This window comes from Phocoena sinus, chromosome 2 (assembly GCF_008692025.1).
Source record: "Phocoena sinus isolate mPhoSin1 chromosome 2, mPhoSin1.pri, whole genome shotgun sequence".
NCBI classification, from domain to species: Eukaryota; Metazoa; Chordata; class Mammalia; order Artiodactyla; family Phocoenidae; genus Phocoena; species Phocoena sinus.
The window spans coordinates 175,181,545-175,193,618 of record NC_045764.1 but is presented as its reverse complement, the minus strand read 5'-3'; the positions used below and the strand labels follow the sequence as shown (position 1 = coordinate 175,193,618).

General features: G+C 48.3%; 1 protein-coding gene across 13 annotated transcripts in view; it reads right to left on the bottom strand.

Annotated features, from left to right (window-relative positions):
* Positions 1 to 12,074, bottom strand: part of PPP2R5C (protein phosphatase 2 regulatory subunit B'gamma) — a 142,666-nt gene that overhangs the window by 889 nt on the left and 129,703 nt on the right. For 7 of the 13 annotated variants that reach the window (XM_032618809.1, XM_032618844.1, XM_032618875.1 and 4 more), the window contains 2 exons: positions 8,684 to 8,800; positions 672 to 3,432 (listed from right to left, as the gene is read on the bottom strand). In XM_032618809.1, the coding sequence (XP_032474700.1) occupies positions 3,301 to 3,432; positions 8,684 to 8,800 (249 nt within the window). In that variant the 3' untranslated portion in view covers positions 672 to 3,300. Of the gene's footprint in view, positions 1 to 671; positions 3,433 to 8,683; positions 8,801 to 9,830; positions 11,735 to 12,074 lie in introns of those variants that run through there. The other 6 variants (XM_032618817.1, XM_032618864.1, XR_004347963.1 and 3 more) reach the window with 5 other exon arrangements.

Sequence of the window (12,074 nt, the reverse complement as noted above, 5' to 3'; positions counted from 1 at the left end):
TGATAACCGAGACGACTGGTTACCTAGACACCTCCCCTTCCTAGACACCCCAGCTCCAAGGGCGACTTCTGCACTTCTGTCCTGGGGTGGGGGGAGTCACAGGGACCGTTTGGCAGATAAAGGAACTGAGGGGCTTGGGTCACGGTCCACCTGCTGGGAGGCTGAGGTCACTGCAGTGACGGGACGGAGCAACTTGATACTGGGCCTGCCCCCAGCGACCTTTCGGTAACAGCACCGGTGAGGACAGCAAGGCCCCCAGTAAGAAGGGGGTGGATCAGCTAGGATCTCAAACTCATATTCTTAGCCACACGACTCTGTTCTCAAGACTTCAGTGTCTCTTCAAGAATAATTTTAAACATCATGGTTAGGGCTCAAATAATTCCATTTCTATAAACTGTGTTCTGATTCACACTTGCCTACTCACAAAACAAGAGGTGGTTGTTAAAAGGTCATCTCTACTTTTTCCCATTAGAAAAGTAGAAAAATGACCTTACAGAAGGCTCTGCAAAGACGTGGCTGTGATGGACGGCAGCGTGGGCGCCCCGCCAGTGCTGAGTGAGGGACTCCCGCCGGTATCCCTGGCGGGGCTGCTCTGCCCCTAACTGTCGCCGGACAGAGATCGGAACCGGCTTGCCCAACACCACGGCTAAGTTTAGTGTCATGATGAGCAGTAAAATTCACATGTTCTTTATTTAGTCCATATAATACACCATTTTTAGAGTTTCTTTTAAAATTAGATAAAAGAGCATATTAAATGGCAAGTGTATGAAGTCTCTCTTCATAAACAATGTCAAAACAAAAAGTTTTGAATTACAAAATGTTAAAAAATATGTAGGTACTTAACATTTCACTAAAGCATCAAGTTACAGATATTTTCTAAAGAAAAATAATTGTGCCACTTACCTATTTTTGCTGTTTCTATGAACTTTTTTTATTCTGTACATAGGACATTTTGTACAAAATATGAAGTCTACATTTTTATTACTCATTACCATAAAACAAAGGTACAATGTATGTACAATATTAAAAGGAAGCCATACTAAAGCTGCACTAAAAAGACACTCGGAATAGTGACATTTCTGATGTACAGATACACTTCAGAAAGAGTGAAGATGCCAAACGCAGAACTTTCTGAAGAAAAACAGTCACCAGTTTATTTTCAATGCAGGACTTCTGAAATCAGTTTGGTACAGAATAAACAGTGTATCTATGTAATAATATGTCAGTTGGACAATTAGCACAGGGAATCTGAGTACTAACTAGGAAAACTTTCATAGCCCAAAATATTAAATAATACTCTTGTCAAAGAAAATTAGTTTCTCTCAAAACTTTTTTTTTCCTCCCTTTTTGGTGAATGTTTGTCTTCAATAAAGAGCAGAAGTAAAACCTAGACAAAAAGATGTTCTTATACGTTGAGCTTTCCACATCACCCAAACACTGGTATTCTGCTTTTTCCCTAGGGCAAGAGGAGAGGCTTCCCAGAAACCTCTGTCACAAACATAACTGCGAACATCCAAACCAAGTATATCTGAGAATCTATCAGCTAAAGACGGAAGTTCAAACAATGGTTTATCAAAATACATAAGACGCTGCTTTATACAATAAAAAGCACCCTTTTTCCCTCAAAAGGAGAAGGCATCTAAACTTTTTTTAAATGATAAATTTCATCATGGTGAAGTGGATGGATACTTCCTGCTCACAAAGAGGGTTCCTCCCCTTTCAGCTGGGGCAGCTTCTAATCTAGCACTTGCTTTGAACGCCAGAAATCCCCTCCCTCCAAATGATTTTCCTACAGGAAACAAGGAAATAAACATCATCAAAGGATTTAAGTGAAACCAAGGGGCAGCACGTACCACAGCTGCACAGGGAACCACGTCTGCTTCTCACAACGTCTGAGTGGATTCCCAAGACCTCAACTGAAAAACAGATCCTGAAAGAAGCCACGTTTTACCTTTGATGCATCAAGACATTTAACATCAAGTTATAGAATCTTATGCCAGAGACAGAAGAAACTAGAATCACTGGTTTAGAGCAGCAGTACGCATCTCAAATAGCTTTCAAGCAGGATAAGTAAGTCAAAATACTGGCCACCCGGAGAGTAATAAAGAACAAAGCATTAAGTTTAAAGATTTTTCTCCTCGTGCTGTTCCATCAAAAACAAAAAGCTGAATACATGCAAGGAAGTCTGAAATATTTAGCAGCATTGAAGACCGATGAAAACTCAAGACGCTGTATTTTCCTTACGAGGCATCTATTACGTGCGCTCTTTTCAACAGAAAGAGACTCCTTGGAAGCCATCGCTGCCGCCGCCTCCACGAAGCCCTCAGGGCCACACTGCGGGGAGGGGGGTGCCTGCCCTGCCCACGGCGCTGTTCCTGCTACTTTTGCCCAAAGGCAGCGGTGGCCTGCATCAGGCCCGAGAGCTGGCCTCACTCAAAATGATCTCGTCCTAATTTTCTACAAAATGTGGAATTCTCAGAGAATATAATTTTATCTAATTGAAGAGCCTTGTTCAAGGGCAACAACGTGTAAGTAGAGAGAAATCATTCTGCAAAGAGTAAAACACAGACACATCACTTTAAAATTCCAATTCCAGTCAAGAGAAAGCTCTTTTTAAAACAAATTTCTCCTACGTGCCCACTCCCGGATCCTGGTCCTGGACCGCAGACTTGGAAATATGGCTTTAGCGATACACAGAAGCAGCAGGGTGTGGTACGCATGGTATTGGTCAAAGTAAAGCAGTACCTTAGGAAGAGGCAGCGGCCGGGGGCTGTCGTGTCACTTTCCCAGTTGAGTGGTGTTGGAACGATGACAGCAAGGAACCACTTCCATGAGATTAAAAAACAAAAACAAACCAAAAAACCCCAGAAAGAAACTGCTGGCATTAACAATCACGTGGAAACAATCTCAAGGGTTGTAAAGTCTTAAAAAGTAGGTAATACTTTTTTAAAGTGCTCCTTTGATTTGAAAAACACTGATATTATCATTGGACCACCTATCTTAAATGATCGCAAATTCCATTTGGGGAGAACGTGAAGATGATGACTAGGGTGCTTTCCTTAGCTCTGATTTTGGAAAACCAGCTTACTTGGGACCGTGCAGGGGACACCATGGGCGGCATGTGGCCCTGGGTGGTCACCATTGTTTGAACTCCTAGTCTCGAGCTGAGGCGGAAGGATGTTATTGCCTACGGAACGGGGTTGGAGAAAGCTTTGACTTGAGTGTAACTGATTTGTATGGCACACAGAGCGTGTACTTTCTACAGACCGGAGCAGGGCTGGCGCGCGCACGGCGTCGGGGCTAGCGCCCGTCCTGGGGGACCAGCTCGTCAGCACGGCCGTGGGCCTCCAGGGCACTCTTGGTGTGCAGGTCCTGGGGCAGCTCGGACTTGCGGCGCACCAGGGGCCGGTCCTTCTTCAGGTCCTTCTGTGCCTGGAATAAAAACGCACGGCATTGGCTACAGACCCACCGACCCGGAAGTGTGCTCGCTCTGCACTGAGCCAGTGGTGCCCACACTCAGCGCCTCCCTGGGGATTTGGAGCACACAAAGGGCAGGATGTTTCTTATCACCCTCATTAACCAAGAACGCCTCATTTATTAAAAGTAACCCAAGGACGGCGTGCATAATATTGGCATTGTGGTCTTATAAAATGTGTAGTTTTGTACAGAGCATCGAGTACCGCTATTTGCAAATTCACCAGTTTTAGTAAATCCCATAAATTGTAAAATCTTCCTATTTCACAGAATGTTACCGAAGTCAATTTATGTCCCTTCCAGAAGCATTTCAGGAAGTTGAAATTTCCCTTGGAGGTAAATAAAAAGAAAGAATGAATAACATACTTAAACTGGACTCGAAGCCAATAAATAACAGGTCTAAAACTTCTATCAAATTTGAAAGAAGATACTTAAAATGAGAGGTATTAAATGGGTCATGTAGGGGGAAAAACCCTCTAGAATTCAGAAAAACTGTATTTAATTATTTGTATAAAATTTCCTAATAAGGGTAAGATATAAGACTCCCATCTCCATTCCATTTTTTCCCTAAAGTTAGGACATTTTGGTTTTACTCAACAAAACAAAACGAAAACAAACACCCCAAAACTAAAAAACCCTACATGAATCCCTTTTTGCATGGGGATTTAGAGATCTGTGTCTGCAAAGAAAGGGGGGGGGGCTGATATGGTGCGTTTATACACCGAAAGTGTCCATTTCCACGCATAATAGTTAAACAAGTTATTCGGTTTTGGAGTAGGGCCATTGCATCAATAGCAGTATCTTTGAAACAAAACAACAAGCCACCTAAATCACCTAGACACAACGTATGTACCAGGAAGCTGCCAGTGCATGAGGAACTTTAACCAGAACCACGTCTTCCTTTCTGTTTAGTGTCTCCAGCAAAGGGGAGATTATATTTAAAGAGAAGAAGTTACGTTTGTGGTGGTGGTCAAACACCTACCAGAAGAAAATCTGTATTAAGTCAATCACTTGACAACAGAAAGAACGTATCCCTAACCACTCCTCACAGCACCCAGCTTGCCAACATCGGTGGTACGACATGCAAAGTGTAATTCTCTTTGCGTTAATGAAATAGCCAAGGCCTTGCGGACGCCATATATGAAAAGTACACACTTTTGCAGAGCTAATGTTTCTTAGGGTTCTTTGCAAATTTATATGACAACCTCAATAATATCAAGGTTTGTAAGGAATTTTCCATGACATCATTTTAGGATTATTTCTAGAACTGTTATTTGAATATTAACGTTCATTTATGGCAAAGGCAGGAATTCTGGTTTTTTCCTCCTGGGAACTAATGTAAGATGCCTTCAGGACAACCCCGCATGTCAGGAGACTGTGGAGGCCCCTCCGTCCCCGAGGGGCTGCCTGTCACGGTCACAGTCCTTGTAAGAGTGGTCTCATCTGTGGAGCGTGTTTGCCTTCGACCAATGCAAAACTCAGAGGGAAATTCTACCCTGAATTTTATGTCCACTCCAGGTGGAGCTGTAAAACAAAGCAAAGCGAAGCAAAACAAAATCAGGCCTTTCCGATACTTGAAATATTTAATAAATGCTGCAACAGGCATTCCAAAGAGAAGAAACATTTCGATAGAAAATGCCTGGAACCAATAAATGCAAGTTGAGAAGGCAAACATGACCCCGGAAGCTTCTGGAAGGACAGAGAGTGTGATGGACCCATCTGAGCCTCTCTGCATAGCCATTTAAAACCAGTGTGTAAAGCAGAGAGCAATTTCACAAGCGACAAGGCGGGAAAAAAAATCAGAAAAAGGGGAGGCAGGAGAGTGGGACATCATGCAGACGGTCCCTCTAGGCGAGTGACACTGGTGGAGGGATGTGTGGGCCGAGCATGCTGTTGACGGTGGGCAGACAAGACAGACGGACACGCTGCCCCAGACGCCCCTACGGAGGTGCAAGCCGGAGAGAAACGGCCTCTGTCTGCAGCAAAATGGCAACGCTGAAAGGCTAAATCTATACAGTAAATGGGAAAACGACATCGGGGTGGGTCATACAGAAGAGCGCACGTTTTACTACTGAACTTAGGACAGAACTCATCAAAAATCTCTGGAGGGACCAGATTTCTTTGTCTTCACCATCACAAGCTGGATTGACAGGGAAAAAAGGGAAAATACTTCATGTACATAACATTGTCAGTGATTTTCCTAAATATAAAAGCCTTAAATACACTTCTACGTACTGAGTAAGGAATACCTTCACTTCCCACCTTCCGTCTTTCTACACCTTCCTTAACTGCATGGTTGACACTGCTTTCCTCCCGACCGACTGTTAAAAATGAGAATTGTAAAACATTTTAAATGTCTCTGATGTCAATGTCATTCACATGAACGTTACTAGTTTATTTTGGAGGTTCTATATAGGGTTACACAATCTTCTCAAAAGAAACCCAAATCATGGATCCGACAGGTAAATAGATAATTGAATTCCTCCACAAAATTCCAACCAAGTACATTCCATTAGCATTAGGGTCTCCTCTGCCGATTCTCCGGCAACACTGTCATGTACCTCACATGCATCCCAAGCCCACATCCGAATCATTTCAAAGAAATGCGGGATTATTTTGATATTTGGGGGGAAATTCAATTGACCCATAGAAATCTACAGTAAGTCTTGATATTGGGTCGTGTTAGTCTTCCAACTTTATTCTTTTTTCAGAGTTATTTCGGCTATTCTAGGTCCTTTGCATTTCCATATGAATTTCAGAATTAACTGGTCTATGTCTTTCAAAAAAAGAAAAGTGCCTGTTGGGATTCTGACTGGATTGCGCTAATTTTGGGGGAGAACTGACGTCTTAATAGCATGGAGTCTTCCAACCCAGGAATGTGATCTGTAGAAATCTAAAGGTTATGGGTAGGGGGATGATTTTTGTAAGAATGTCAGTTACACAGAAAACTCAGTCATACAGTCTAATTTCAAAAGTCATAAAAACAAACCAGCAAACTGAAAGAGCTCTCCAAGCGATGTCCTGTCTACACGTGGTGTCTCAGAACTAGCGAGGAGATGACTATAGAGGCTGCTTCCTTCATAACTCCTGCAGGGAAGGAGGGAGACGCGCCCTCCTCCAAGGGCCGCTGGAAGATCGGCCACCACGGAGATACTAGAGCTGACTTTCAAAGGCAGTCTTACTCAAGATGAGAATGCTATTTTAATTTGTGTTCCTTCATCTCCTACAGAGTAGGCCCTAAATCAGAAAGCATAGGCCCATAGATTATGTAATTATGTAATACGTTCATTACATTTTGGGCATAGCTTATTCTTTTCCTAGCTTTAATGATCAAGTCCAAGGATGTACCTACCAAAAAGAAAAATCCTCCAACCCTAAAAATATTTCATGTGTAAAGACCGGCTTGTTAGACATCAGTTTCTTTCTCTACGTTGTACGGCCCGAGTGACCTAAAGACTAATATGTGGTCATAAACCCACCGGCAGGCTTGCTGGTAGCAGGGACCCTGATTTTGATTTCCTCTGACCACCTTCAGTAACGAGGCCAGTGTTCACGTCTTTTAGCCCACCTGAAGCCAAAACATCAAAATGGTAATCAAACAGGTGGCCTCAAATTCCTTTCCAAGTTTAAAAAAAAAATTAAGAAGTAGGAAAATTAACACCCCAGAGAGAGAGGGAAAGATAAGGATTTTCACGTTTTTCATTCAATCTGTTCACTGCTAAGAATATTGCAAGGAAGTGATGGAATCCAACTGGATGAAGTGAAAAAACGAGTTACTGCTGTTCTTGCACTGTATGTTTCGTGTTTGCGTCCACCTGCTTTTATCTTAACCTAAGGCCAAGAACTAGCCGGGCAGGAAGGGGCAAGACGGGCCAGTGCGGGTGCTTTACTCTGGAAGCACCAAGGGAAAGGCATCTGGCCTGGCGCTGCCTGGTCGGAAGACGATGCTGGCCACATATGGAATCCCAGATTTTCTAGTAGCCACATTGAAAAAGTGAAAAGCAACTGATGAAATTTATTTTAATAATATTTTAAAAATTTAACCCAGTAGATCCAAAATACTACCATTTCACCATGTTGTCAGCAACAGAAGATTATGAAGGGGATGTTTCTAGGTCCTTTCCTCACACTAAGCCTGGGAGCTCCCGGGTGTGTTTTGGGCTGCCGCACAGCTCAGAGCCGACGGCCACATGTCACGTGTGCCTCAGGGCCGCCGCGTTGGGCAGTGCAGTCTGCATGGTCTAGAGCCTGTGCTCTTGGTGATGCCCGATCCTGTCTGATCAGGTGGGGAATACAATTTACTTGAGTTAAAAACGAGTAGGTTAAAAAAAAACCCTCTCTGTCTGAGCTCAGAATGACACTATCATCTAGAGACCATCTGCATTCAGTATAATTTTAGCCTAACTTGTTACTTTTCAGCATTGTGGTGCTGGATGTCTTTAGGAATTCTTAGCTCAAAGGGGATTAAAGTTTCAGAGTCAGAAAGGGCCAGATCCCCAAATCCAGTTAGCACTTTATCAACTGCAAGGATTGAGAACAGGAGGTACAATCGGAGACCTACAGCAACTGCGAGGCTCCTTACACGTGGGAACTCCACCCACTACCCTCTTGAAAGCCTAAATCGCAAAGGTTCCCCATTTAGTGACAGGGGCCCTTCTCTGGATCGGTGGTGATCTAAATAAAGTGGAAACAAAACCACTCGAGTGTGGGTATTGCATGAGGGTCCTGACAGAGCCCTGACCCTGGCACAGGCCTGCGAGGCAGCGTGACCCTGCTGTTGAGAGGATGAGGGCTCTGCCTGATGTCCTGGGGCCCGGGGGGCCGGCAGTAACTGTGGAGAAGTAAGAGGGGCGCCTCTGGGCCAGAGCAGAAGTCGCAAGGGGGCAGAGGGCGCAGAGGGGGAAGACGTCACCGCAAACCTTTGAGTCTTTGCTCTCGTTAACATTTGACTGCAGTGAAGAATTGGGATTATTACTGTTAAAGTAAATGAAGAAAGACATTTCAGGCACACACTTAATCCTTAAAAACTGCTTCTACTAATTTGATCTAAGGTATATGGATGAAAGGTTTCCTGTAAGATTCCACCATGGCATTTTTCACTTTAGCTTACACACAGGAGGCAGTGCTGTCTATCACATCACTAAAATCACAGGCACGTCTTAAGCAAGTCTCTTAGGAGCGCACCCAGCTTAGCTCTGTGCACTTTTACCTGGCGAGCCTCTTCGTTCACTGTCTTTCTCAGCATCTGCACATCTTCAAATAAAGGCCCATCTGTCTCCACTGCCACCGGAAGGCTCATGGTGCTCGCTTGACTACACACTGCGTACTGCAATGCAAAGCGCGGAGTCACTCTCGGTCAGGTCAGCGCTCAGGGCTCGGCTCCAGGGCTCCTGGCCCAGGCCACCCCCCGCGGCCCCTCCTGAAGGGAGCCCACGTGCAGGGAAGTGCTCCCTGCCCGGCCTACACCTGCAGCGCCCGGGCCCCGGGCGTCGCCTCACTCCAGACTGTCCCAGCCCCTTGCTGGGCAACGCCCCGCCCTGGAGCCTCCAGCCTGCTGACTCCCCGTGAGCCTGGATCTGGTCACGGAAAGCTTCCCGCGGAAACCTCCACCTCCAGCCCCCAACCTCTGCGCACAGCCTTGCCCTCCTCTATCTGCCCCCTCGCTCCTGGTCATCTTCTCGGCATTTTCCAGACTCGCCTAAACCCCATCACCGATCACACCCTTTTACTCACAGCCTCTCCGCTCTCCTCCCAAACAACACAACCCCAATCGGTCCCACAGCTCGCACCTCACTCTGCAACCCCATGGGCGGCCCTGCGGGAGGCCCGGTACGCCCACGTGTCAGTGGGGTCCCCTTGGCTCCGCTCCTGTTCCCCACGGGGCGCCCTGGGACTCCACTCTCTTCGGGGTCTGGGCCAAGTCAGGCTCTGCTGTGAGCAGGACGGGTTTCTGACTTTGTTTCCGTGAGTGGGACGTGGGGATGAGATCACTTCGGAGGTGGCTGTGACGGCGCGGGTGAGCTAAGGCACACGGAAGGCCCTGACTGTCCTCAGCATTTGGCGGCCACTCTCTGTGCGTCTGCCGCGAGCTGGGCGCTATTCCAAGCACAGCCTGTAAGTGTCTGCTATGATCCCACTTGGCTGACGGGAACACTGAGGTACCTACGCTAACCGCGGGGCCCCAGGCCAGTGAAGGGGGAGCTGGGGTTCCGAGCCACAGCTTCGCACCCCTTCCCCCAGCCCTGTGCCCGGCTCGTGCCCTCCTGGCCACAGCGAGCCCCTCTGCCTGGGCTGGGGACCCGGCACCCACCCCTACGCCCCCGCCTGGCCCACCACCTCCCTCCTGCCACGTGGGCGAGCGACCAAGAGGGCCGCTCAGCTCTCAGCAGCCCCTCCTGCCCCCGACCCCTCGGCTCACCCCCGCGGCTCTGGGCCTCGCCTCTCCGACGGGACGCCGGGCACCAGGCTGTGGGTGACCGCTCTGTGGCCACGCGGGGGCCACAGTCATCCCTGAAGCTGCCCCTCCCTGCCTGTGGTGCCGGCCGCGCCCCGCTCCTCTGTCACTGCTGGGAAGACAGTCTGTACTGTCTTCCCAGTCTGTACTCATAGTCTGTACTCACGCTCCGAGGGTCTCGCTGACCCTCACCCGCGCCGCCCCGACCTCCCCACCGGCCCCCGTGGCTGCCTGGCCCAGCCTCTCCACCACCCTGGGAAACGCGCCGCTTCCTCGCGGGAGCCACACCCTTGGCTCTTGTTTCCTCCACCCAATGGGCACCCAGGCCCCCGCGGCCCGCTATGCCTGCAGCCCCCCCCCGTCAGCCCCGTCCAGCAGCGGCATCTCCACACGTTTCCCCAGGAGCCCCCGAGTGTCCGGAAGAGCTTCCTGAGCGCGAGCCTGCCGAGGCCACTAGTTCTGGATGACACTGTGACGCCCGCACGCTGTTCTGGGCATAAAATCCACGGGTCCTGCCCCCTCTCCAGCTTTGTCCCTGACACAGATCACACCCCCCCTCCCCCATGAGTGATGCTCCGTCTATGGGCAGCTCGGTTTCCCAGTCGCCCCTTCCCCTGCCTTGAGCCCCCGGCTGGTTAAGCCCCTTAGGTGAGCCTCTAAGAGGCTGGCTCCACCTCCAGGGCGCCCAGCACTCTTGGGGGCTAAGGTCCTGGTGCCGTGGGGACGCCTCGCCTTGGCCACCCTACCCTCCAGCCTTCCTTTACGTGTCTCTAAAGGCGCGACCAGGCCTCTCGCCAGCATCGCCAGCACAACCCCCAGCGTGGGCTATCATCCGGCCGCCCGGACTGGATTCTCTTTGCTTCCATCCTGGCTCCCCTCCTTGACACCTGGGGCCGTGTCTCATTCTCATTTTTGTATCCTGGGAAAGCGCATTTGGGACACGCAGCTGGCACCCATCTGCCCAGAGAGGTGGTGACCTGCTGGGAGCAGGGAGCTGGGGTCTGCACGGCGCCTTGCCCCCTGGGGCTCAGCTGGGCGGGGCAGACAGAACAGAGACACTGCAGTGCTCGGGCAGTGGCGCAGGGATCTTCAGCTTCGGCCACACCAAGAGGACACCAGCGCTCTACACGGACCCTGCCAGCGGCCGTGCCTAGAGCAGTGCGGGCTCCGAGGCCCTGCTGGGGCTCAGGGCAAGGAAAAGTACACACAAGGATGCTACAAAATGCCTACAGGAAATCTCTGTCACTAGCAGGCTCGGGGCCAGAGGATTCTCACTAGGAATAAAAACCTTCCCGAGGCTGAAGTTCTTGACAGGTGATATAAGGAAGGCACATTTCCCCAGAGAGGCTCATCTCCCAAAGGAAAGGCAGGCAACCAGACTCTGTGCCCTGGGCCTCCTATGGCCTCGTCTTGTCATTGCAAAGGGGCAGAAACACTGAGCCAGAGCCACACTTAAAATTCACAGAAGTGCCTTGTCTTCATTTCACACGATCCCCACAAAAGGGAGACAGGAGTAAAACTGTTATATGGCCTCTTTTGGTGGACTAGGAAAAGCATATTTACGTTAGAAATCTTCACTACGTTAGAAATCTTCACTATTAAAATCTTCACTTTAAAAAAATTAAATCACATTAAACATTAAATTAAAAAAATTAAATCACATTTTTTAATCACATGAAAAAATTAAACCGCCACAACTGCTAAAACAGACACAACCCAAATCCTGAAGGACCACAGCTTTCCAAATCCCAACCGGCCTACACGGGAACCTGCTTTCACATCTCCAAGCAGACGAAAAGACTTAGCCTGTGAAAACACAAGGGTCAGCATCAGGAAGACTTCTAGGTACACGCCAGTGAACAGAGTGAGGGATTGGGAACCCACCTAAAATAAGGAAGCTATAAAATCATTTCTCAAAACGGCAGATTTGAGATGGGGAATCGGGCTTCAAAAACCCACCTACGTGTTTTCGTCATGGAAGTGGCACGCAAGCTGTATTACCCACAACACGATCTACTTTTTGCTGCTGTTGTAAATGGCAAGCAACGACTACAATTTAGAAAGGGCTCGAGAGAGAGTGAACAGCGGGTACCAAGGCCCTCATTTCCACTTGGAGACATTAGCCCACGAAGTACTTTCCGTTTCA